At 40.3% G+C, this 18,419-nt stretch overlaps 1 protein-coding gene across 2 annotated transcripts in view; it reads left to right on the forward strand.

Moving 5' to 3' along the window:
• Positions 1–18,419, forward strand: part of EPC2 (enhancer of polycomb homolog 2) — an 85,117-nt gene that overhangs the window by 16,447 nt on the left and 50,251 nt on the right. Inside the window, exons 1-2 of one of the 2 annotated variants that reach the window (XM_084642984.1) lie at positions 5,845–5,946; positions 13,686–13,845. In XM_084642984.1, the coding sequence (XP_084499110.1) occupies positions 13,746–13,845 (100 nt within the window). In that variant the 5' untranslated portion in view covers positions 5,845–5,946; positions 13,686–13,745. Of the gene's footprint in view, positions 1–5,844; positions 5,947–13,685; positions 13,846–18,419 lie in introns of those variants that run through there. The other variant, XM_084642983.1, reaches the window with a different exon arrangement.

Consider the following 18,419-nt stretch of genomic DNA (forward strand, 5'->3'; position numbering starts at 1 on the left):
TTAAGGGAGAAGGGGGATCCTATAGTGCCAAATCTCATGCTCCTTGTGCTTCACAAAATTTAAAAGGGTATTCAGTGTACATATATTTTAATTATTTAATTTGTAAAAAACATAATATATTGTTACTGAGGGATGTAATAAAAAATACGGTACTCCTATTCAGCAGCTTTGCTATAAGTTGAGTACGAAGTCAGCAATTCCAGGCTAAAAATCTTGAGTTAAATTCTTCCCTCACTTACACAGGTGCAAGTCCCATTGAAATCTATGGGAATATGTAATGAATGCATATACACTCACAGGATGCCTAGCCACGTAAAATAAAAAGAGCGACAACTTCATTATATCTGCCCTTTTCCTATATCTGCTTTTGCCAGAAGTAAGCTGACAAGAGAGCTGGCAGAGAGTGAAAGAGGTTTAGGCTTCTGGAGCATAAACAGTTCTCTGTTTAAAACTGCCTGTCTAAAATATAATAAAGGTGGATATAATAGGTCAGCTGATAGAGTCATCTGCTCTTAAAGAAATCCAAAAATTGAAGAGGAAAGAGGACTATCTTCCCCCAGTTAACAAAAGTTGCATCTCTGTGAGAGCAGAATTGTGCTGCTTGTGATTAAGGAACTAACTGTTCTTTTGGCTCAACTTTGGCATACTTTATAAAATGTCCAGTCCATCTTTCTACTACTATGGAATTTTCCCCAGCAGTGCATTTTCTAGTGTTTTATCACTGTTGACAAGCATTAGGATTTCTACCTTTAGAGGCTATTTTCCAGTTTGCTAAATGTAGTTCTTGAAAGTTTTTCATGATGAACAGCAAATTTTTCCTCCCTTAACTTTATCTCATTATGCCCATCTAAATATTCATAGTTATGTTGGTCAAATATTAATTATATTCGCTCGCTCCCTCCTGCTCTAATCATGCCATGAGCATATATGTCCTACTCTCTTCATTTTTCCTTATAATTCAGTTCCTTCAGCTTCTGATCAGTTTTACTTCTTCTCTTTGAAGTCCCTCCAATTTATCTTTGTGGCTATTTGATTCCTGAAATTCAGCACACTACTCCAGATGTGGTTGTACCAAAGCCACAAAGAGATGGATTACTGTCTCTCTGCTTTGTAAATGCCTCTGTATGATGAATTTGCTGTTGCATTGTTTTGCAGACTCATGTTTTTAATTTGGTGTCCATTATCGCTAGGGCCCTACCAAATTCACGGCCATGAAAAACACATCATGGACCGTGAAATCTGGTGTCTGTTGTGTCATGTTCTCTCCCCCATCCCCCCCACTCGTGGTGAAATCTGGTCTTTTGTGTGGTTTTACCCTATACTATACAGATTTTATGAGGGAGACCAGCATTTCTCAATTTGGGGTTCTGACCCAAAAGGGAGTTGCAGGGGAGTCACAAGGTTATTTTAGGGGGGTTGCAGTATTGCCACCCTTACTTCTATGCTGCCTTCAGAGGTGGGTGGCAGGAGAGAAGTGGCTGTTGGCTGGGTACCCATCTTTAAAGGCAGCACCACTGCCAGCAGCAGTGTAGAAGTGAGGGTAACAGTACCGCAACCACCCATACAATAACCTTGCAACCCCCCCACAACTCCTTTTTGGGTCAGGACCCCTATGATTGCAACCCTGTGAAATTTCAGATTTAAATAGCTGAAATCATGAAATTTATGATTTTTAAAATCCTGTGACCATGAAATTGTCCAGAATGGACCATGACTTTAGTAGGGCCCTAATTATTGCTCCTGTGGCTTCCTCACATTTGGCCACTGAAAATACAGATTTTTCTTCATTCTGCTGGATTTCCGTTTTGGATAGTTATTCCCTGGTGGCAGATCCTCAGCTGGTGTAAATTGTCACAGCTGTGTTGAAGCTGATGGCCCTAAGGCCATGTCTACACTAGCACTTTTGTCGGTATAACTTACATGGCTTGGGGGTGTGGGAAAAAACACCTCTGTCTCTGAGCGACATAAATTATACTGACAGATAGCACCAGTGCTATCCCACTGATATAGCTACCGCCACTTGTTGGGGGTGGTTTAATTATGGCAACGGGAGAGCTCTCTCCCATTGGCAAAGAGTGTCTGCATGAGCAGTCTTACAGCAGCACAGCTGCATTGATACAGTTGTGCCACTGTAAGTTCACTAGTGTGGACATGTTCTTAGTCAATTTATATCAGTTGAGGATCTGCCCCAGATGTATTATTTTTGCATCTTTATAAGTTCAATTTTTGCAAAATTTGATTTAAATCATTTTACCTTTTTTATGTTTCAGAGTAACAGCCGTGTTAGTCTGTATCCGCAAAAAGAAAAGGAGTACTTGTGGCACCTTAGAGACTAAGGTGCCACAAGTACTCCTTTTCTTTTTACCTTTTTAAAGTAATCAAAGGCTGGTTTAGAACAGGGAGGGTCCCAGAGCATCTACATCACCATTTTACAGCCCTGCAGTCTGAGCTCCATGAGCCTGAGTCAGCTGACACAGATCAGCCATGGGTGTTGAATTGCAATTTAGATTTGCCCCAAGAGTTGGAATCCTGTGTGTTTTGGTACCTGTGAAGAAGGGGGAAACTGCTTTATAAAGTATGATCCTCTGAAAAATTCATCCTTCCTTTTGCCTGAATTTGGGGATTTGAATCAGGGTACTCAGTTACTGAAAAAAGAAAATGAGGACTTGTGGCATCTTAGAGACTTAACACATTTATTTGAGCATAAGCTTTCGTGAGCTACAGCTCACTTCATCAGTGAATACATCCGATGAAGTGAGCTGTAGCTCACGAAAGCTTATGCTCAAATAAATTTTTTAGTCTCTAAGGTGCCACAAGTCCTCCTTTTCTTTCTCTGGATACAGACTAACATGGCTGCTACTCTGAAACCTGTCAGTTACTGAAGTAGATTTTCTTATAAGGTCCACTTTGTAGATACAAATCTTACTTAAGTTTGGATGGGGACAGATGCTTTTTACATAGGTACAGTTGAGGTTGTTTCAGTGGAGCATTTGCTTATGCGTGGGATGGATGACACAAATGTGTTGAACGAGGCTAGCTGAAGATTTTGCTTTCTGTAAATTCTTGTTTATTGGTTGCTGCCATAACTTAATTGGGTTTCTTTGATTTTTATTATTTGGGTTGGTGGTACTTGTGTTGAAATTTTGTTAGTATTTATAGTTAAATGTAATTATAGCTTTTGCTGGTACTTAAAGTTGTAGAGGTAAGGTTGCCTCTACCCACCTTATGATCCTCTGTATTGAAGTGCTCATAACTTTGTGAAAAATGTTCCTGTTCAGCTGAAACTTTCCATGATTGGTCTCAGCTCATAAGTGAATTTCTAATAATAACAGTAATAATATTTAATTTGAGGCAAAATCCATTCAGGTATTTTTTTTTTAATTTGGCAAGATGAAAAAATAGCTCTCTTGTTTTATAAAATTCTGAACTCATGTTTTAAGTCACTGGTCTAGCAAAAAATGGCTGACATTTGAAACACTACATGTAAATAGTTAGATCGATGCTATGTTGGTCGGTTTAGGGGACAGTTGTATGGGTTTTTTTTAAACTTAAATATTATTTAACTCTAATATTTGAAGAGTTATTCAGTGGTATTTATCCAGGTTATAAATACTGTAATCTTCTAATTATTCAAGAGTATCCCTACCCCCCCCCCCCCAGAAAAAGGCAGATTGATTACTGTTAGGATTAATCATTGTAGCTGTGAGTATGTTTCTTCTCTTCTGTCCCCACCACCTCTCTCACCCCTGCCCCTCCCCCCAAAACAGCAGACATGGGAGCATAGATTATTGTGCTTGGCTGATACATTTTCCCAAGGAATCTTGCAATTTTGAATGAAGTATAACACATTGGGCAGATACCCTTGGTGCTCAAGGTTTTTCTAAATCTTTACTCTCTATTAGTAGCATTCAGCTCCTTGCCTGCTCCTGCAGTGAATAACTGAACAGCCACTAGCTTTGTTATATACACAGTGAGTGGATTGGAGATTCCTCCTTCGGTTTGTCTGATACTCCTTCGGCTCCCCTTTCTGAGTCCCATCATGTCTCCGTTCAAGTCAGTCTTCTGGTTTGCTGGCAAACTATTACCTTAAGGACCTCAGCTCTGAGCAGTTTCTGAACCAGTACTGAGAGTCTCACCTCCAACAGAACCTTCATAATGCCACAGAATGTACAAGCAAGTTCAGGTGAGGGCAGGAAAACTTTTAGTGAAGTTCCTGTGCAGAAGACCACTGTGAATGTGTCATTTTGTTCCAGAGACTTCAGAGAGGGTATTAACACCAGGGCTCATTTTCCCCTTCATATCCTTCAACCTTAGAAGCCAGTTACACTCATGGTACATATGCTTCATTTGCTGGATTGAATTAGATTGGCAGAGAGAAGGGGAGAGGAATTTAATGGCATTTACCACGCTCTCAGTAGACTCTTTCCCATGAGATGTATAGGTCCCTCACAGACTTGAATGCCCTTAGGCACAAAGTGGCTTGTAAAGGAGACAGGGCTAGTGAAAACTTTCTTTTCTAGCCCTTCTTTTTCCCATCTCCTGCTTGGGAGAAACAGAACAGGGGAGAGAATGAGGGAAAGGGGCTGGGGTGGAGGGGAAGTCCAGTTCCTCCACCTCACTCATGAAATGATTATTGGAGTGAATTAAATAGAAAAATAATATGATTTAACTCTCCATTACAGGGCCCTTTGTGAATCTCTAGGGTGGTATAGCTTATTCTAACACTCCTCTGCCACCTTACTGTTGATGTTCTGCTGAGTTATGCAACAGAATGGCATAGCTCATGTTGCTGTTGACAAAATATTTCTTTCCTTTAGCCATGCTCTAGCAGTAAAAATAGGACTGAAGGGGGAAAAAAACAGTTGGCCCAAATGCCCAGCTCTTGATTTTCCTGAGATTTGGTGGTTCTTCTGTATAGCCAAGACCCTCTTTCCGATGCCCTCTAGATAGTCATGGTCCACATGAACAGTCAGTAGCAGTAGAAATGGTTGAGTTTTCCCTCCTAAGGCTTTCTGAAATGGTCTAATTGTACTTGAACAATATGGTGGGTCCAAAAGTGAAATTGAGGACTATTTCTACCAGTCCTTTTTCACCCCTGAGACAGGAACCATGGCCATTGCCACCAGTTTTTCTCTGGCTTCTACCAGTAGGAGTCAGAAATCTCCTAGAGACATCCAGATCAGAGTTTTGAATCCAATCTAATCCCTTCATGAAGGAGGATCTTGGATATTTGCAACACTCTATCCAAATTGAGTTGCAATCTTTTAAATGCATTTCTTGTTGTTTGGACTATCCTCCATGTAACTGCATATCTGAGGGTTTGTCTACACTTGCAGCGGCAGAGTGCTTTGGGTTAAACCAGCCTTCGGAGGGCGCACTAGGGAAAGTGCTCCAGTCTGTCCATTCTGAGAGCTGAAAGCGCACTATGGCGTGGCCACCTTTGCAGCACGCTGCAGCTGTATTGGGAGCAGTGCATTATGGGCAGCTATCCCAGCGTTCAAGTAGCTGCAATGTGCTTTTCAGATGGGGAGGGTGGGATGTGTTGTGTGTATGTGGCGGGGGAGAGAGAGTGGGTTTTTGGGGCGCTAAGAGCGTGAGCATGCTGTCTTGTAAGTTCAGGCCTCCCTCATTCCCCCGCGCCTCTCTCACTCACTCAAAGCAAACGTTAGCTGTTCGGTTTTTTTCTCAGACCAGATAAGCAGCCAGCACTCTGAAACAGAGCTTTGAAAGGGCCACTTCCGCATTCCTGCCGAGTTCACAACAAAGCAAGAGAGGCCACTTCAGTTAATGGGTCGTTTCCGGAGGTCAGTGCTGTAACCTCGTTTACACTGGAGCTGCAGCGTCTCATCCAGCCGTTAATCCTCTCGTGGAGGTGGAGTACCAGGAGCACTCCAGCCAGGGAGTTAGAGCGCTCTACATGCCTTGCCAGTGTGGACGGGGAGTAAGGTAGAGTGCTCTAGGAGGCTTTATTGCGGTAAAACATGCAAGTGTAGCCAAGCCCTAATTTCACCTTTTAAAGGACCAAATATCAAGAAGGGACCTCAATCCCTTAAAATCCTTGGGGAAAGTTTTTTCCTAGGTCTCTTGAAAAACATTAGTTATATTTATGATATTTTAATGCACTAAAACACTTGTTTTTCAAAAAGCAAACAAAGCCATTAAACTTGAAGATGATCACCTTCCTCCCCTCCCCCCAAAGGTGTTCAGCTATTGAGAGAGCACCTTCAAGCATGCTTTCTGTCCTATATCTGACTTCCTTATTTCAGTCAGTTCGCTCTGTTGGAGTTCCAAGGGAGGCCAAATTTCTTGGGGGTGGAGAATCCTAGCTAATAGTTCACTTTGGCCAGTGCAGAGGCTCTGTATGGTGCTGATGGAAGTACTATAGTTATGCTCTTTCCACACAAAGAGAATTCTGACAGGTCTTCTATAAAACATGAAGTCATAGATACTTTTAGGGTGGGAAAAGAATGCAGGCACGGGAAGTATGTTCTTTCCAAAAGAGACAATGCATCTGCATAAATCAGGGGAGCTCAAAACAAGGCCTTGCTAAGAGAAACTGTCATATCCTGTTGGACAGAGAGGAATCCAGTCTCCATTGTAGACTTCCATATTGTAAAAAAAGATCAACAAAATAGCAGACTGGCTGAGCAGATGAATGTAGTCACAAGGCCACTATTCAGTGCAATTACAGAATAGATGGACTAACCACAGGAGAAAACAAAAGGTGTCCCTTTTCTGTTTTTTTCGAAGACCAGAAATGCGATTTACTAAAATTGCCTTTTGTACAATTTCTAATAGATTCATGTTTGCATCTTGGAAATCTGTAAGAAAGCAAATTGGCCTAGCCCTGAAAAGGTTAAAGACCACTTGACCAGGGTTGTCATCAGATTCCATAACTATTAGGGATCTTGTCAGTGTTGTGCAAAGGTGTTAATGCAGCATCCTACACACTTTCTTTAAAATCTGTATTTGAGATTTTCAGAGTTGACGAAGATTCACAACTCCAATTTTAATGGGAGTTATGTCAAATAAGTCCCCAAATCAGGTTTGAAAATCTCAACCTATAACTTTAATGTCCTAAATTCAGTAGATGTAGTGTTCACACAATCGGACATCCAAGCTTTAGTGTAGTAACCTTTTTACGGTTTCCGTCTTTCTCCTTCCCTTAATTTTGTTTTGGTTTGGAAATAGAGCAGGCTGCTGCTTACTTCTGGGTGGGCCTGGAAGAGATTTAATCTGATAAGAGAAATCTGTCTAAGAATTTTCCGTAGAGTTTTGGGGAAGCACAGTGGTGACATCTGCCACTTCACAGTGCTGCAACTTCCTTGCTATGGGGTGTGAAAAAACATCATCCCCCCGCCCCCCGAGCGCTGCAAGTTTCAGCTCTGTAAAGTGGCAGTGTAGACAAGGCCTTTCAGCGCTGGTAGCTACTCCCCTCTTGGGGGTGGGGTTTTTTTTACAGCACTGGGAGAGCTCTTTCCCAGCGCTGGTGCCACGACTACACAGCCACGTTAAAGTGCTGCCGTGTCAGCACTTTTTAACTTTGCTAGTGAAGACATACCCTGAGTTACAAAAAAACTAATTTCTTACCTGCTAAAATTTCTTGGGTTTGTAAAACTTCCTTTAGGATAATTTCAACATTCCTATAATATTTTTTACCTTTAAATTACTGATATGTACTTAACTCCTATTTAACAGTTTTTATACGCAAATTAATTATTTATAGGATGAATAAATAACAGAATATTCTTTTTTAACCTGTTTTCACTTTTTGATGATAATTGTTAAATCATTGTTCTTAACTACCTTTCCTCTCAATGTGAAGATTATATCAAATTAGATCTTACTCTTCCATTGCAATTTATTTTTTAGAAAAGTCTGCTCTTCGAGTGTACCATGGATATTTCTATTTTAGTAACTAAAGTGAATGACCCTAAGCTATATCATTTGTAATCTTTCATCAGTGTTGTGACTGTATTTTAATGCTATGAATTAAATCTACACTCATTGCTTAATTGAATGTTTACATATATATTTAACTCTCTCTTAGGAAAATTGTGATTCATTTGAATATTACAAACTATGCTTAAACTGCAAGAATAATTCATATTAAACTTAGCTATTTTTGATTTGAATGTTCAGTTTTTGTTTTTAGCATTAAAGTGATATATCAGTTTAAATCACATTTGTCTGACTTTTTGAGACATTAGAAATGGGAAAAAAGTTTCTCTACCTTTTAGTTTCTTTCTTTGTTCATTTGGCAGCACTTGCATTTTCAGTTTCACTGTTTTGTCTTTATAGTAATTCAGTTAGTTGTTTGTATGGACCTTTCATTCACCAGCAGGGGAGATTAAAACCACAAAAAATGGCAGAAATCTTAGGCAATATACTGAAGAGTACTTCGTCTTAGTATGTCCAACACTTCTTTTAACTCCTCTTGAAAACTGATTATATTTCAAGTTTGCTGTATCCCTTTTAGTAGATCTAGTCTAATATGAAAGTCTTTAATACAGCAAACAGGATTTCAATTGTAGGAATTGACATTTAGCTTGTATAGATTTTTTTTTTCATGAAGTTTTGACTCTTTAGAAAATTTTGATAGGATTTTGCAATTGCAAAATTTTGTTGGTTAGTCTGTGACCCTTGAGATAAAGGACAGTTGTTTCAGAAAATCATAGTATGTTTCAGTACTGTGTTTTTATTTATAGTTGAGAATTCATGTTTGTTTGTTTTTTTCATTAAGACAGAGTAATCCTTAATTACCTCTCAGTTTTTGTAAACTTTCTTTGTATACTTTTTTTTCTTATTTGTGGTATTTTTTAAAGATTTTTAAGAAAATGTGAATTTTTTATTTCCATTATTAAATAAAATATAGAAATATTTCCAGAGCAAAAGAAGGTTTCCTGAATCTCAATTGTTATATGCCTTCCCTTTCAAACAGGTAAACTTTCTCTGTCCCTTCATCAATCAGTACATTTTTATTCCTTACTTTCTATACAAATTGGGTTACTTTATCTTATTTTCAAAAAGTTTGTTTTTAAAATGCAAGTGATTTAACCCCTGGTATGGCATTTCTAAGGTAGCTTGAGGCTTGTTGCCTTCAACGATTTCAGAGCACTTTATTCAGCATCTATTTTGCGGTCCTTTTAATAGAAATTTATGGTTACTTTGGATAAAATGTCAAATTGAAAAAGGAACAGGAATTCTGTTGCATGACAAAGTTTGACCGTGGATGCCTTGCACGTTTATATTGCACAGATTGAGTAAGTCTTTGACACCGTGCAGTATGTTCACTAATAAAAGGTGCAAGAGAATTTAACTAAATGTATTAGAACAAAATCTCAGAGGAAAACTTGCTAAATCTAATTAATTATATGACTTCTGAAAGTATGAAATGTCAGCACGGGAAGTTAAGTGCAGGAGGGAAAAGCAAGTGCCTTGGGAATGACTAGAAATCCAATTAAGGTCTGAATAGGAGAAATTTACATGTCAGTCAAACAAGTGGTTTCTGGAAGCTGTACAAGGCCATAAAATGGGATGGTGCCATTACCACCTTGCAATAAGGTTACTTCGCAGTGCAGGAGAGATAGTAGTGGCTGCATTGATGGTGTTAGTAAGTACATCAATAACGTTTGTAATGTTGGAATACAGATGAAGTGGTGTCAATCGGAATTAGATCAGTGCATGGAATCCTTGAAAACTAGGGATTCTCAAGGTGAATGCTATTATAATTTAAACCGTGAATCTGACTCTGTGTGGTCATCCTGTCATCCCAGGCCTACTTCAAAGCTGTGTCTGCAATAAAAAACTCCAAGGTCACAGATTCTCCATAAAGAGAAATTTAATACCTTTGCCACTTCATCAAACACTTGGGATTAGGCACCAGGTTACATACGGTGTTCATCTGGGAGGAGAACTAGACAGTTTACTATCCCATCTTCTACTTCCCAAACTTCAGTGAAATTTTTCATGTAGTTTGACAGTGATGGTCTCCTGTACTGATCTTCTCACTTGTTGCAGATTTTATGTTGATGCAGGTTGCAATCCATATAAATTAAAACAAAAGGTCCTCTCTAAGTATGTTTAGGGAAACAGGAGTTACAACAGCCAGGTAAGGGGACAGGTACGTTCTTCAGGGTGTGCTGACAATGAAAATAGTGGTCTGGACGAAGAAGATTTTGAAGAAGTAAAATAAGGGCATGTCCTACAGACTCGGGAAAGATCAGGGATACTAGAAATTTATGTTTTTAGAATAAAATGCAGGAATCGTAGTTTCAGTGACCTATCTGAGGAAAAGGAATGGCAGGAAAAAACTGTTGGTATTTTCCCACCTCAGTTGTAGATCAGTCTTCTGGTCCGCTTGATGTGTTGTATTGATAACAATTAGTGTCACTGCTTGGTGAAAGTATGAGCACAAGAGACGGACATTGGAGTTATTTGTGGGAGGGAAGACCATCCAAAACCCAAGATGCTGGGAAGGGAAGAGAGTAATGGGGGCTTTTTTCTATTCACCCCTTCTTCCAACAGCCAGGAGTGTGAAGGAATAGGTAGAATAGAGAATCTGAACCCCTTACAGCAAGGCAGTGGTGGAGTCAGAGAGATTAAAAATTCCCTTACGGCAGCAAGAGAGAATTTGGCTTCAAGTTTGTCATAATCCTGTTAGCCTGATACGAAAGATGAAGCCCCCAAGAAGGTTCCATGGAAGGACCGTAATATGTCATCCTCTCCATTCCCAGCAGCTGCAAATCTGGTGTGCATCTGGCATTTTCTCTGGGTCTTCCTAGTTCACCACTTACCTTTTCATGTCCATTTTATTGCTAGGAGGTTTAGTCTCTGATTAGTAGGTTTCATACATTTTCCCAGCCTTGTTTGCATAAACCATTGTTTATGCAAAGTTACACTGCAAATATAATTGTATATTATGTTTTCTAGCATCTTTCTTTCTTTGTTTCATGGATTATAATGTGAACATTTTACAAAATCAATTGAAGGAGAAAAATCACAATTATCCTATGCTAATCCACATGTGTAGTTGGATTTGCACCAAAATAACTAGTAAGAGATATATGGATGCTAAAGAATTCTGGTAACCTAATAAAGGGATAGTGTAATTCATACTTCCTGTGACTTGGGTTTGGTTATTCTGTCTCCAGTAGGGTAAGAGTACAAAGTATAAAGCTGGGGTTGGCAACCTGCAGCATGCGTGCTGATTTTTTTACTGGCACATTCCTGCCAGCCGGCATCCTGGCCGCCGCCCCTGCTCAGCGCGCTGCTGGCCTGGGTGAATGGAACCTCAAGCCTGCAGCGGGCTGAGTGGGGCTGGCGGCCAGGTCCCCGGCTGGCAGGAGCTGCTGGTCTGGGGTTCTGTCTGCCGCTGTAGTGTATTAAATTTCTCCCTGTAGGAATGTGCTACTTGCCGAGCACCAGGACTGGCAGCCGTAAGTAGTACACCGTAAGTAGCACATTCCTATGGGAAAAATTTAATACACTACACCAGGGTAGGGAAGGCTGTGCCTCCCCGAACAGCTGGCCCACTTCCCGCCTCCTGACTGCCCCCCTCATAACCCCTGACCCATCCAACCCCCCCTCTCCCCCCCCACACTCCCTGTCCCCCTCAGAACCCTACACCCATCCAGCCCACCCTGCTCCTTGTTCTCCTGACTGCCCTCTCCCAGGACCCCCTCCATCGGCCCCCCCATCCAAGCCCCCCTGCTCCCTGTCCCCTGACTGCCCCGACATCTATCCACACCCCCAACCCTTAACAGGCCCCCCTGGACTCCCACGCCTATCGAACCAGCAGCCATAAGCAGGACACCGTAAGTAGTACATTCCTGTGGGGAGCAATTTAATACACTACAACCAGCCCTGCAGAGCCTGCTGACGGTCTGGAGTTCTTAAAATATGTTCTCTCACCCCTTATTCAAAAATTACACTACAATTAGCTTAAAAACTAGAAAACTTAAAAACTTTGTATATTACAGTAATCCTTAAAATTAAAATAATAAATACGTAGGTTTGATGAAACAAAGTAGTTGTACTTACGTGCCTGTGCTTAATTTGTGTTTTCGATGATTTACCTTCTAAAAAAACTCGCATGTGTCTCACCCCCAGAAAGGGCATCTCGCACCCCTAGGGGGTGCATGCACCCCAGGTTAAGAACCACTGCACTAAATTGATAAGATCTGAGTTTTAATTTAATTTTAAATGAAGCTTCTTAAACATTTTAAAAACCTTGTTTACTTTACATACAACAATAGTTTAGTTACATAATATAGACTTATAGAGAAAGACCTTCTAAGAACGTTAAAATGTATTACTGGCACGCAAAACCTTAAATCAGAGTGAATAAATGAAGACTCAGCACACCACTTCTGAAAGGTTGCTGACCCTTGGTATAAAGGAACACTGTTGCATATTTGAGTAATTGGAGTTCCACAAATATTCTCTGTGTTCTTCTGTGGGGAAATATGTGCCTGTTACTTTTGCCTATTATAGTATTCTTTAAAAAAAAACAAACCACAAAATGGAAGCAGGTAACAAATGAACATAAGAATGGCCATACTGGGTCAGACCAGTGGTCCATCTAGCCCAGTAACCTGTCTTCCAACAGTGGCCAATGCCAGATGCTTCAAAGCGAATGAACAGAGCAGGGCAATTATCAAATTATCCATCCCCCTGTCGTCTAGTCCCAGTATCTAGCAGTCAGAGTCTTAGGGACAGCAAGAGCATGGGATTGGATCCCTGACTGGCTAATAACCATTGATGGACCTACTCCATGAACTTATCTAATTCTTTTTAGAACCCACTTATAGTTTTGGCCTTCACAAACTCCCCTGGCAACGTTCCACAGGTTAACTGTATGTTGTGTGAAGAAGTACTCCCTTCTGTTTGTTTTAAACCTGCTGCCTATTAATTTCATTAGGTGACCCCTAGTTCTTGTGTTATGAGAAAGGAAGTGTTATTTACCCTTATTCACTTTCTCCATACCATTCATGAGTTTATAGACATGTCATATATCCACTTAGTCCTGTCTTTTCCAAGCGTAATGGTCCCAGTCTTTTAAATCTTTCCTTATATGGAAGCTGTTCCATACCCTTAATCATTTTTTGTTGTCTTCTTTCCATTCTGAAAACTGGCTGGTGGAACAATGTTCAATAAAAACATGGTATTTTTTTGTGTTTGGGAGTGGATCAAGTTAGTTCAGGATCTTGATTTGAACCGTGGGCTTCCCATTCTATAAGGAATTAATGTGCATACATTGCTAATTTTGAGCCATGACACTTTCTATACCCCTTTTAGATTATTTTGTTTAACTTGCAACACCTGCTGTCTGTTTTTCTCATTTTAAAAAAAGGGTAGTGAGTATGCTTAGAAGATGTTTTCCTCTCTCTAGAGTCCCCTATATCATTTATGGAAGCTTGAGATATTTTTCCTTATTTGGAACCTGTCAACAGCTGAATTTGCCTATGACTTGGTGGTAAATGCAGAGGACTCTTTCTCTCCCATTACTGTACCCTGCTGGCCTGGAAGCAAAAAACAAAACACCAACAACAATTTTACTAGGATCTTCTCCATGACACTGAAGAACACTACTGCTAGGAAAATGGGCTAACTTTATCCTTTTTTTATATTTTAAAAAAATAAATGCTGTCATCTAAATAAATTCTAAATTTTTCCTCTTTCAGGAACACCATTTACAACGAGCTATTTCGGCACAGCAAGTCTTTAGAGAAAAGAAAGAGAGCATGGTTATCCCAGTTCCTGAGGCAGAGAGCAATGTCAACTATTACAATCGCCTGTACAAAGGAGAGTTTAAACAACCAAAGCAGTTCATTCACATTCAGCGTAAGTTCATGGATATGTTGTTCTGTCTTCCTTTAAGTTAACTTGGGAATGTTCTTAATGATTGCAGAGGCAAAATTATAAAAGTATTTGTGGGGTAGGTGGAAGGATCCCCAAAAAACCTGGTAAGAGTTAAAGTAGCTAAGTCCTTGTTTCTCCTTTGAAGTAGCCTGGAGGATTTGGGGATTGAGGGAGAGAGGAAGGTATTATTTGCATGGCTGGCTTGTGGATTCCCATAGTGACTTTTTGTATGTGATTAAGATAGCCAGTAACCAGAGGACAAATCCTACTAGTTATCTGTTTTGTTGATCACACCATCATAGAATCCATTTGATTTCCTAACTCTGAGGTGGAATAACTGAAGGAGCCATACTAAAAGTTGTCTGTGATGATTGTTTTTTGTCATCAGTTTTTGATGCTCTGGTTCCTGTTGCCTGTTATCTGTACTCGCAGATCACTTTAGCATGAAGACAGATTAAATAGGAGAATATCTATAGTAGAAATCACTGTATCTGGTCAAAAGAACGGGCTCTTCACTGTAGTGTATGTGAAGTTCCAACTTGCAGAAATATTCTGGGCTACAGGTAATTTTGGTGAATTTGTGTAGGTTTTGCAAAAATGTAGAATTGCATATTTATTATTGCAAAGACTTTTCAATTTGTCATACCTGAGACTTCCCTGATTTGGATGGGATTGACTACCTGTGTGGTAATAGGTGCATTTTAGGGGGAGACAAACATAAGGTCACTGTTTGCTTTGTTTTTGAATAGTCATGTTCTCTGAGGTATTTAGGTTGACAGCTTGTAGACTGGACTCGTCCTACTTGTCTGATTATTGTAAACTCTTTGGGCATAGACCATCTTTAGGTTCTGTGTTTGTACCACACTTAGTACAGTGGGGTGCTAGTCTGTGACTGGGGCTCCTTTTCACTACCACAGTACAAATAAATCAAAATAATAAAACTTTGTGGTAAGACACTGGGTCTAGTTATTGGTGGAATTTATCAATGTTTTTCTGGGAAGGCGTGAAACCAAGCACTTTTCAAATGGTTGATTGTTAAGCCCATACTCAAGAAATCCTCTCTTGCCGCTGACCTCCTTGCTGGTTGTCAGCCTGACCCTCTTTATTTTATTTTTTAAATTTTTTGTAAGGATTATTGGCAAAGTTACGTTGAAGTGTCTTGGATAATACAGAAGTCCTCTGATCCCCTTGACTTCTTTTGTTAGGTTTGTTTGATACATACTATGTTGATTTTATTGTTCTGCATCCTGTGCCAGATATAGATCCTCTATTGATTCTCTGTGTTCTTTGAAGATGTTTCAACATCCATGAATCTATTATTTACAAGGTGCCATTGAGCTGTCTATGAATATAGATGGAGATAGACTTATTTGAATGTGTCTGGTTTTTTTTCTCATGGGGAGAACCCAAAGAGTACTATTAGTTAGTTTTTGAATTGTCATCTGCATGCTGCTGATGCTGTCCTCTATTTCTGTTTCATTGCACCTGGGTGGTGTATTTTCTTGTCTTTCCTAGTATATTTCCAAAATTGGGAGTTGTATGAAGATGAGTTGGCTGAAGCCCCCTTTTGGATAAGACGGAGATGATGCTAATAGTGTGAGGAAGCAGCCAAAGGAAATAGTATCAATAAAACTCTTTTGGTTTAAATGAAAATAAAAAATTCACATGCCTAACCAAAATAGTTACATTGGTACAAAAACTGTTCATAGACCATCCTTAGTTGCCAAGGGGCTGCTGCTCAGTTCCATATAGTTTACACTGTCAGCAAGCAGTTCACAGAAAAATGAACTTTGATTCTCTTTTGTGATTTGTTACATGTACCGACATTAACCAATTAATCTTTTTATTTTAAGTAGATATCCATTCATATTACAGTTGCTCTTATGATAGTGAATTGTGGTTTCATAAATCTTGGGCTGTGACTTAGTTTGGAAAGGATGAACAAACTAAGGTCATGTCTATGCTGTAGGCACCGTAGCTACACCTCTGTAATCCTGTAGTGTTGATGCAGACTACAGCATGAAAGGTTTTTTTTTTGTTGCTGTTGGAACTCTACCTCCCTGAGCAACAGCAGCTTATCGACAGAAGCATTCTTCTGTTGACCTAGCTGCATCTATAGTGGAGGTTAGGTCGACGTAGCTATATAGTTCAGTGGTGTGGATTTTTCACACCCCTGAGTGCTATAGTTATGTCGGTTGACTCAAGTTTTAAGTGTACACCAGGCCTAAAAGTAAAAGAGAATCAGTGGTAAAAAACTACGTTAATGCAGAGTTCATGTTGTTTGGTAGTATGTTGTCTCCTTGCAGAATGCTGAGTTGAGCAAAACTCAAACTTTTGAAAGCTAGGCAGTGCACCAAGATGCCCTGTTAATACAGTTTTATTCTGCCAATGCCCCAGCTGCTGTAATGTGCCACCTCCTTTTACAAAGTATTCTGTCACCTGCTGGATTCCACATAACACTATTAAAGCACAAACAGGAGAAGAAGGAGGGGGAAAAAAAGATTGCCAATGCCACTTTTCCTTTGCTCCTTTTGGAGCTTGCAGTAGCCAGTGGGAATTATGTGCATATGCTACAGGTGCAGTCAGTGTGTTAGGTTTACCAGCATTAAATGGGAGAGGTAGTAATTGGGCCTGCTTGCTAAAGGTGTGTTTGTGAGATGAGGACATGTGTGGATTGCTTTGAGGTGTATGGGATTATAATATGAAGAGATCTAGGTTTCCTTTTGTGTGTGAGCAAAGGGAACAGCTGCATGTGTACCTTCAGGATCCAGCATGCATCATTTCAGTGCAGAGTTATGCACATTTTTATAATTAGTAGGGCACAGGGGTTTTATTACAAAGGGTTTTGTCCATCGTGAGCTGGGGTATGAGAGCAGCCTGAGCATTTATTATCTGCAAGCACTTCAGGTAAAATGAGTGTGGTCAGTAACAGGTGGTGTTGACCTGAATGGTGCTGACAGTAGTTAGCTCTGCTTGGTAGAGGTGTGTTTGCGAGATCTGTGGATTACTTTGAGGTGTGTGACAGAGCTGGGGTTGAGATATGAGGAGTTCTACGTTTTGTACCGTCTCATGTATGAGGAAAGGAAATAGGTGTATTTCAGTATGCAGTATTCATAATTTCTGTACAGCACTGTGGAGATTGCCAGTGGTGGGGCTTTTTTTACAAAGGATTATTGTCAGTAGTGAGGTGAAATATGAACGAATTCTAATGCTTTAATGATGGTTAAGTGAACATGTAGGTTGAGATGGTATCCTGTGAGTAACAGGACATCTACCTTTGAGGTAAGAGGTGTTATTCCTAGATTGCAGAGAGAGAGAGACGCACGCACGCTTTCCTTGAGCTAGTATGCTAAAAATATCAGTATAGCACTGGAGTAGCATGAGTGGTGGCTTGTGCTAGTTGCCAGAGTACAAACACCCTGGACTCCATGGGGTGTATACTTGGGAGGATAGCTCAAATCACTGCCTGTGCTGCCCTAGCTACGCTGCTGTTTTTTAGCGTGCTAGTTCGAGCAGAGCTAGCATGGGTACATCTCTGTTAGCTGGGAGTCACACCTCCCAGCCCAAATGTAGATGTATCCTCAGGGTAAAGGAGTTGTAAAAGGTTGCAAGGTGACTCTTAAAATACCATATGTATAAACTTTTTCTGTGCATTTTTGGCTAGTATGTGAGTGTATGCCAGGATCCAAATCTTGTAGTGAGAGAGGCTAATGTGAGTATGTACACATTGAATGAAGTGTTGCTCAAGGAGGATAAAGAGAAGGTGGGTGGGAAACCTTTCTTTTTCCTTTTTGTCCTCTAATAGTGTTAGATGGAATCTTGTGGGTGAGAGTGAGTAGGTTGTAGAAGGAGGTGAAGAGATGGTACATTTCAGCACCTTGGGGGTTGGCAGAGTAAAGGGTATGTGTTAATGAGGCATATTGGAACATTGCTGAAAGAAGACAGTTAAGGCAACCGTAACTTTCCATTTCCTGATTTTTCAGAAGTTTGAGCTTTGTGCAACTCCGCCTTCTGCAGTGGGAAGATGTACCACCAAGCAATCTTAACCTTGCACTAACATACTTTTTTGCCATTGAATTTATTATTTTTTTTAGATATGTTGTTTTTCGGAGTTAGTAATCATTTAGGCAGATGTACATATAATGTCTTGCAATTAGCAAACTCAGCCAGTGCCACCCCTCTCTCCCCCTTGCGCACAAGCCCCCCACTCACTTTGCTTTCACACCTCCCCAGACATGCCACTGACCTATTCACCTTGTTCTTCCTCCAATCTGGCCTCATCTCCACTACTGTACTCACACCTCCCCCCAACAAGTAGGGGACAAATCTTAAAATCTTCACTCCCTGGTATACAAACGTTTCTGTTGCCATTTTTCTCTTATACCTCCCCTCCTGTAACCAACTCACGTATAGTACCTGGAGTGAAAGACAACTGTATTACAGAGGAGTAGTGTTCCTGGTTTTGTTTCACAGTGGTTGGAGGGTGGAGTTTGTTGCAGGGTTGGCATGGGTTTCCATTCCAAAGTTCTGACAGTTAGACCCCTGTCTAATAGATG

Source organism: Lepidochelys olivacea (assembly GCF_965140295.1).
Source record: "Lepidochelys olivacea isolate rLepOli2 genome assembly, chromosome: 11".
Taxonomy (NCBI): domain Eukaryota; kingdom Metazoa; phylum Chordata; order Testudines; family Cheloniidae; genus Lepidochelys; species Lepidochelys olivacea.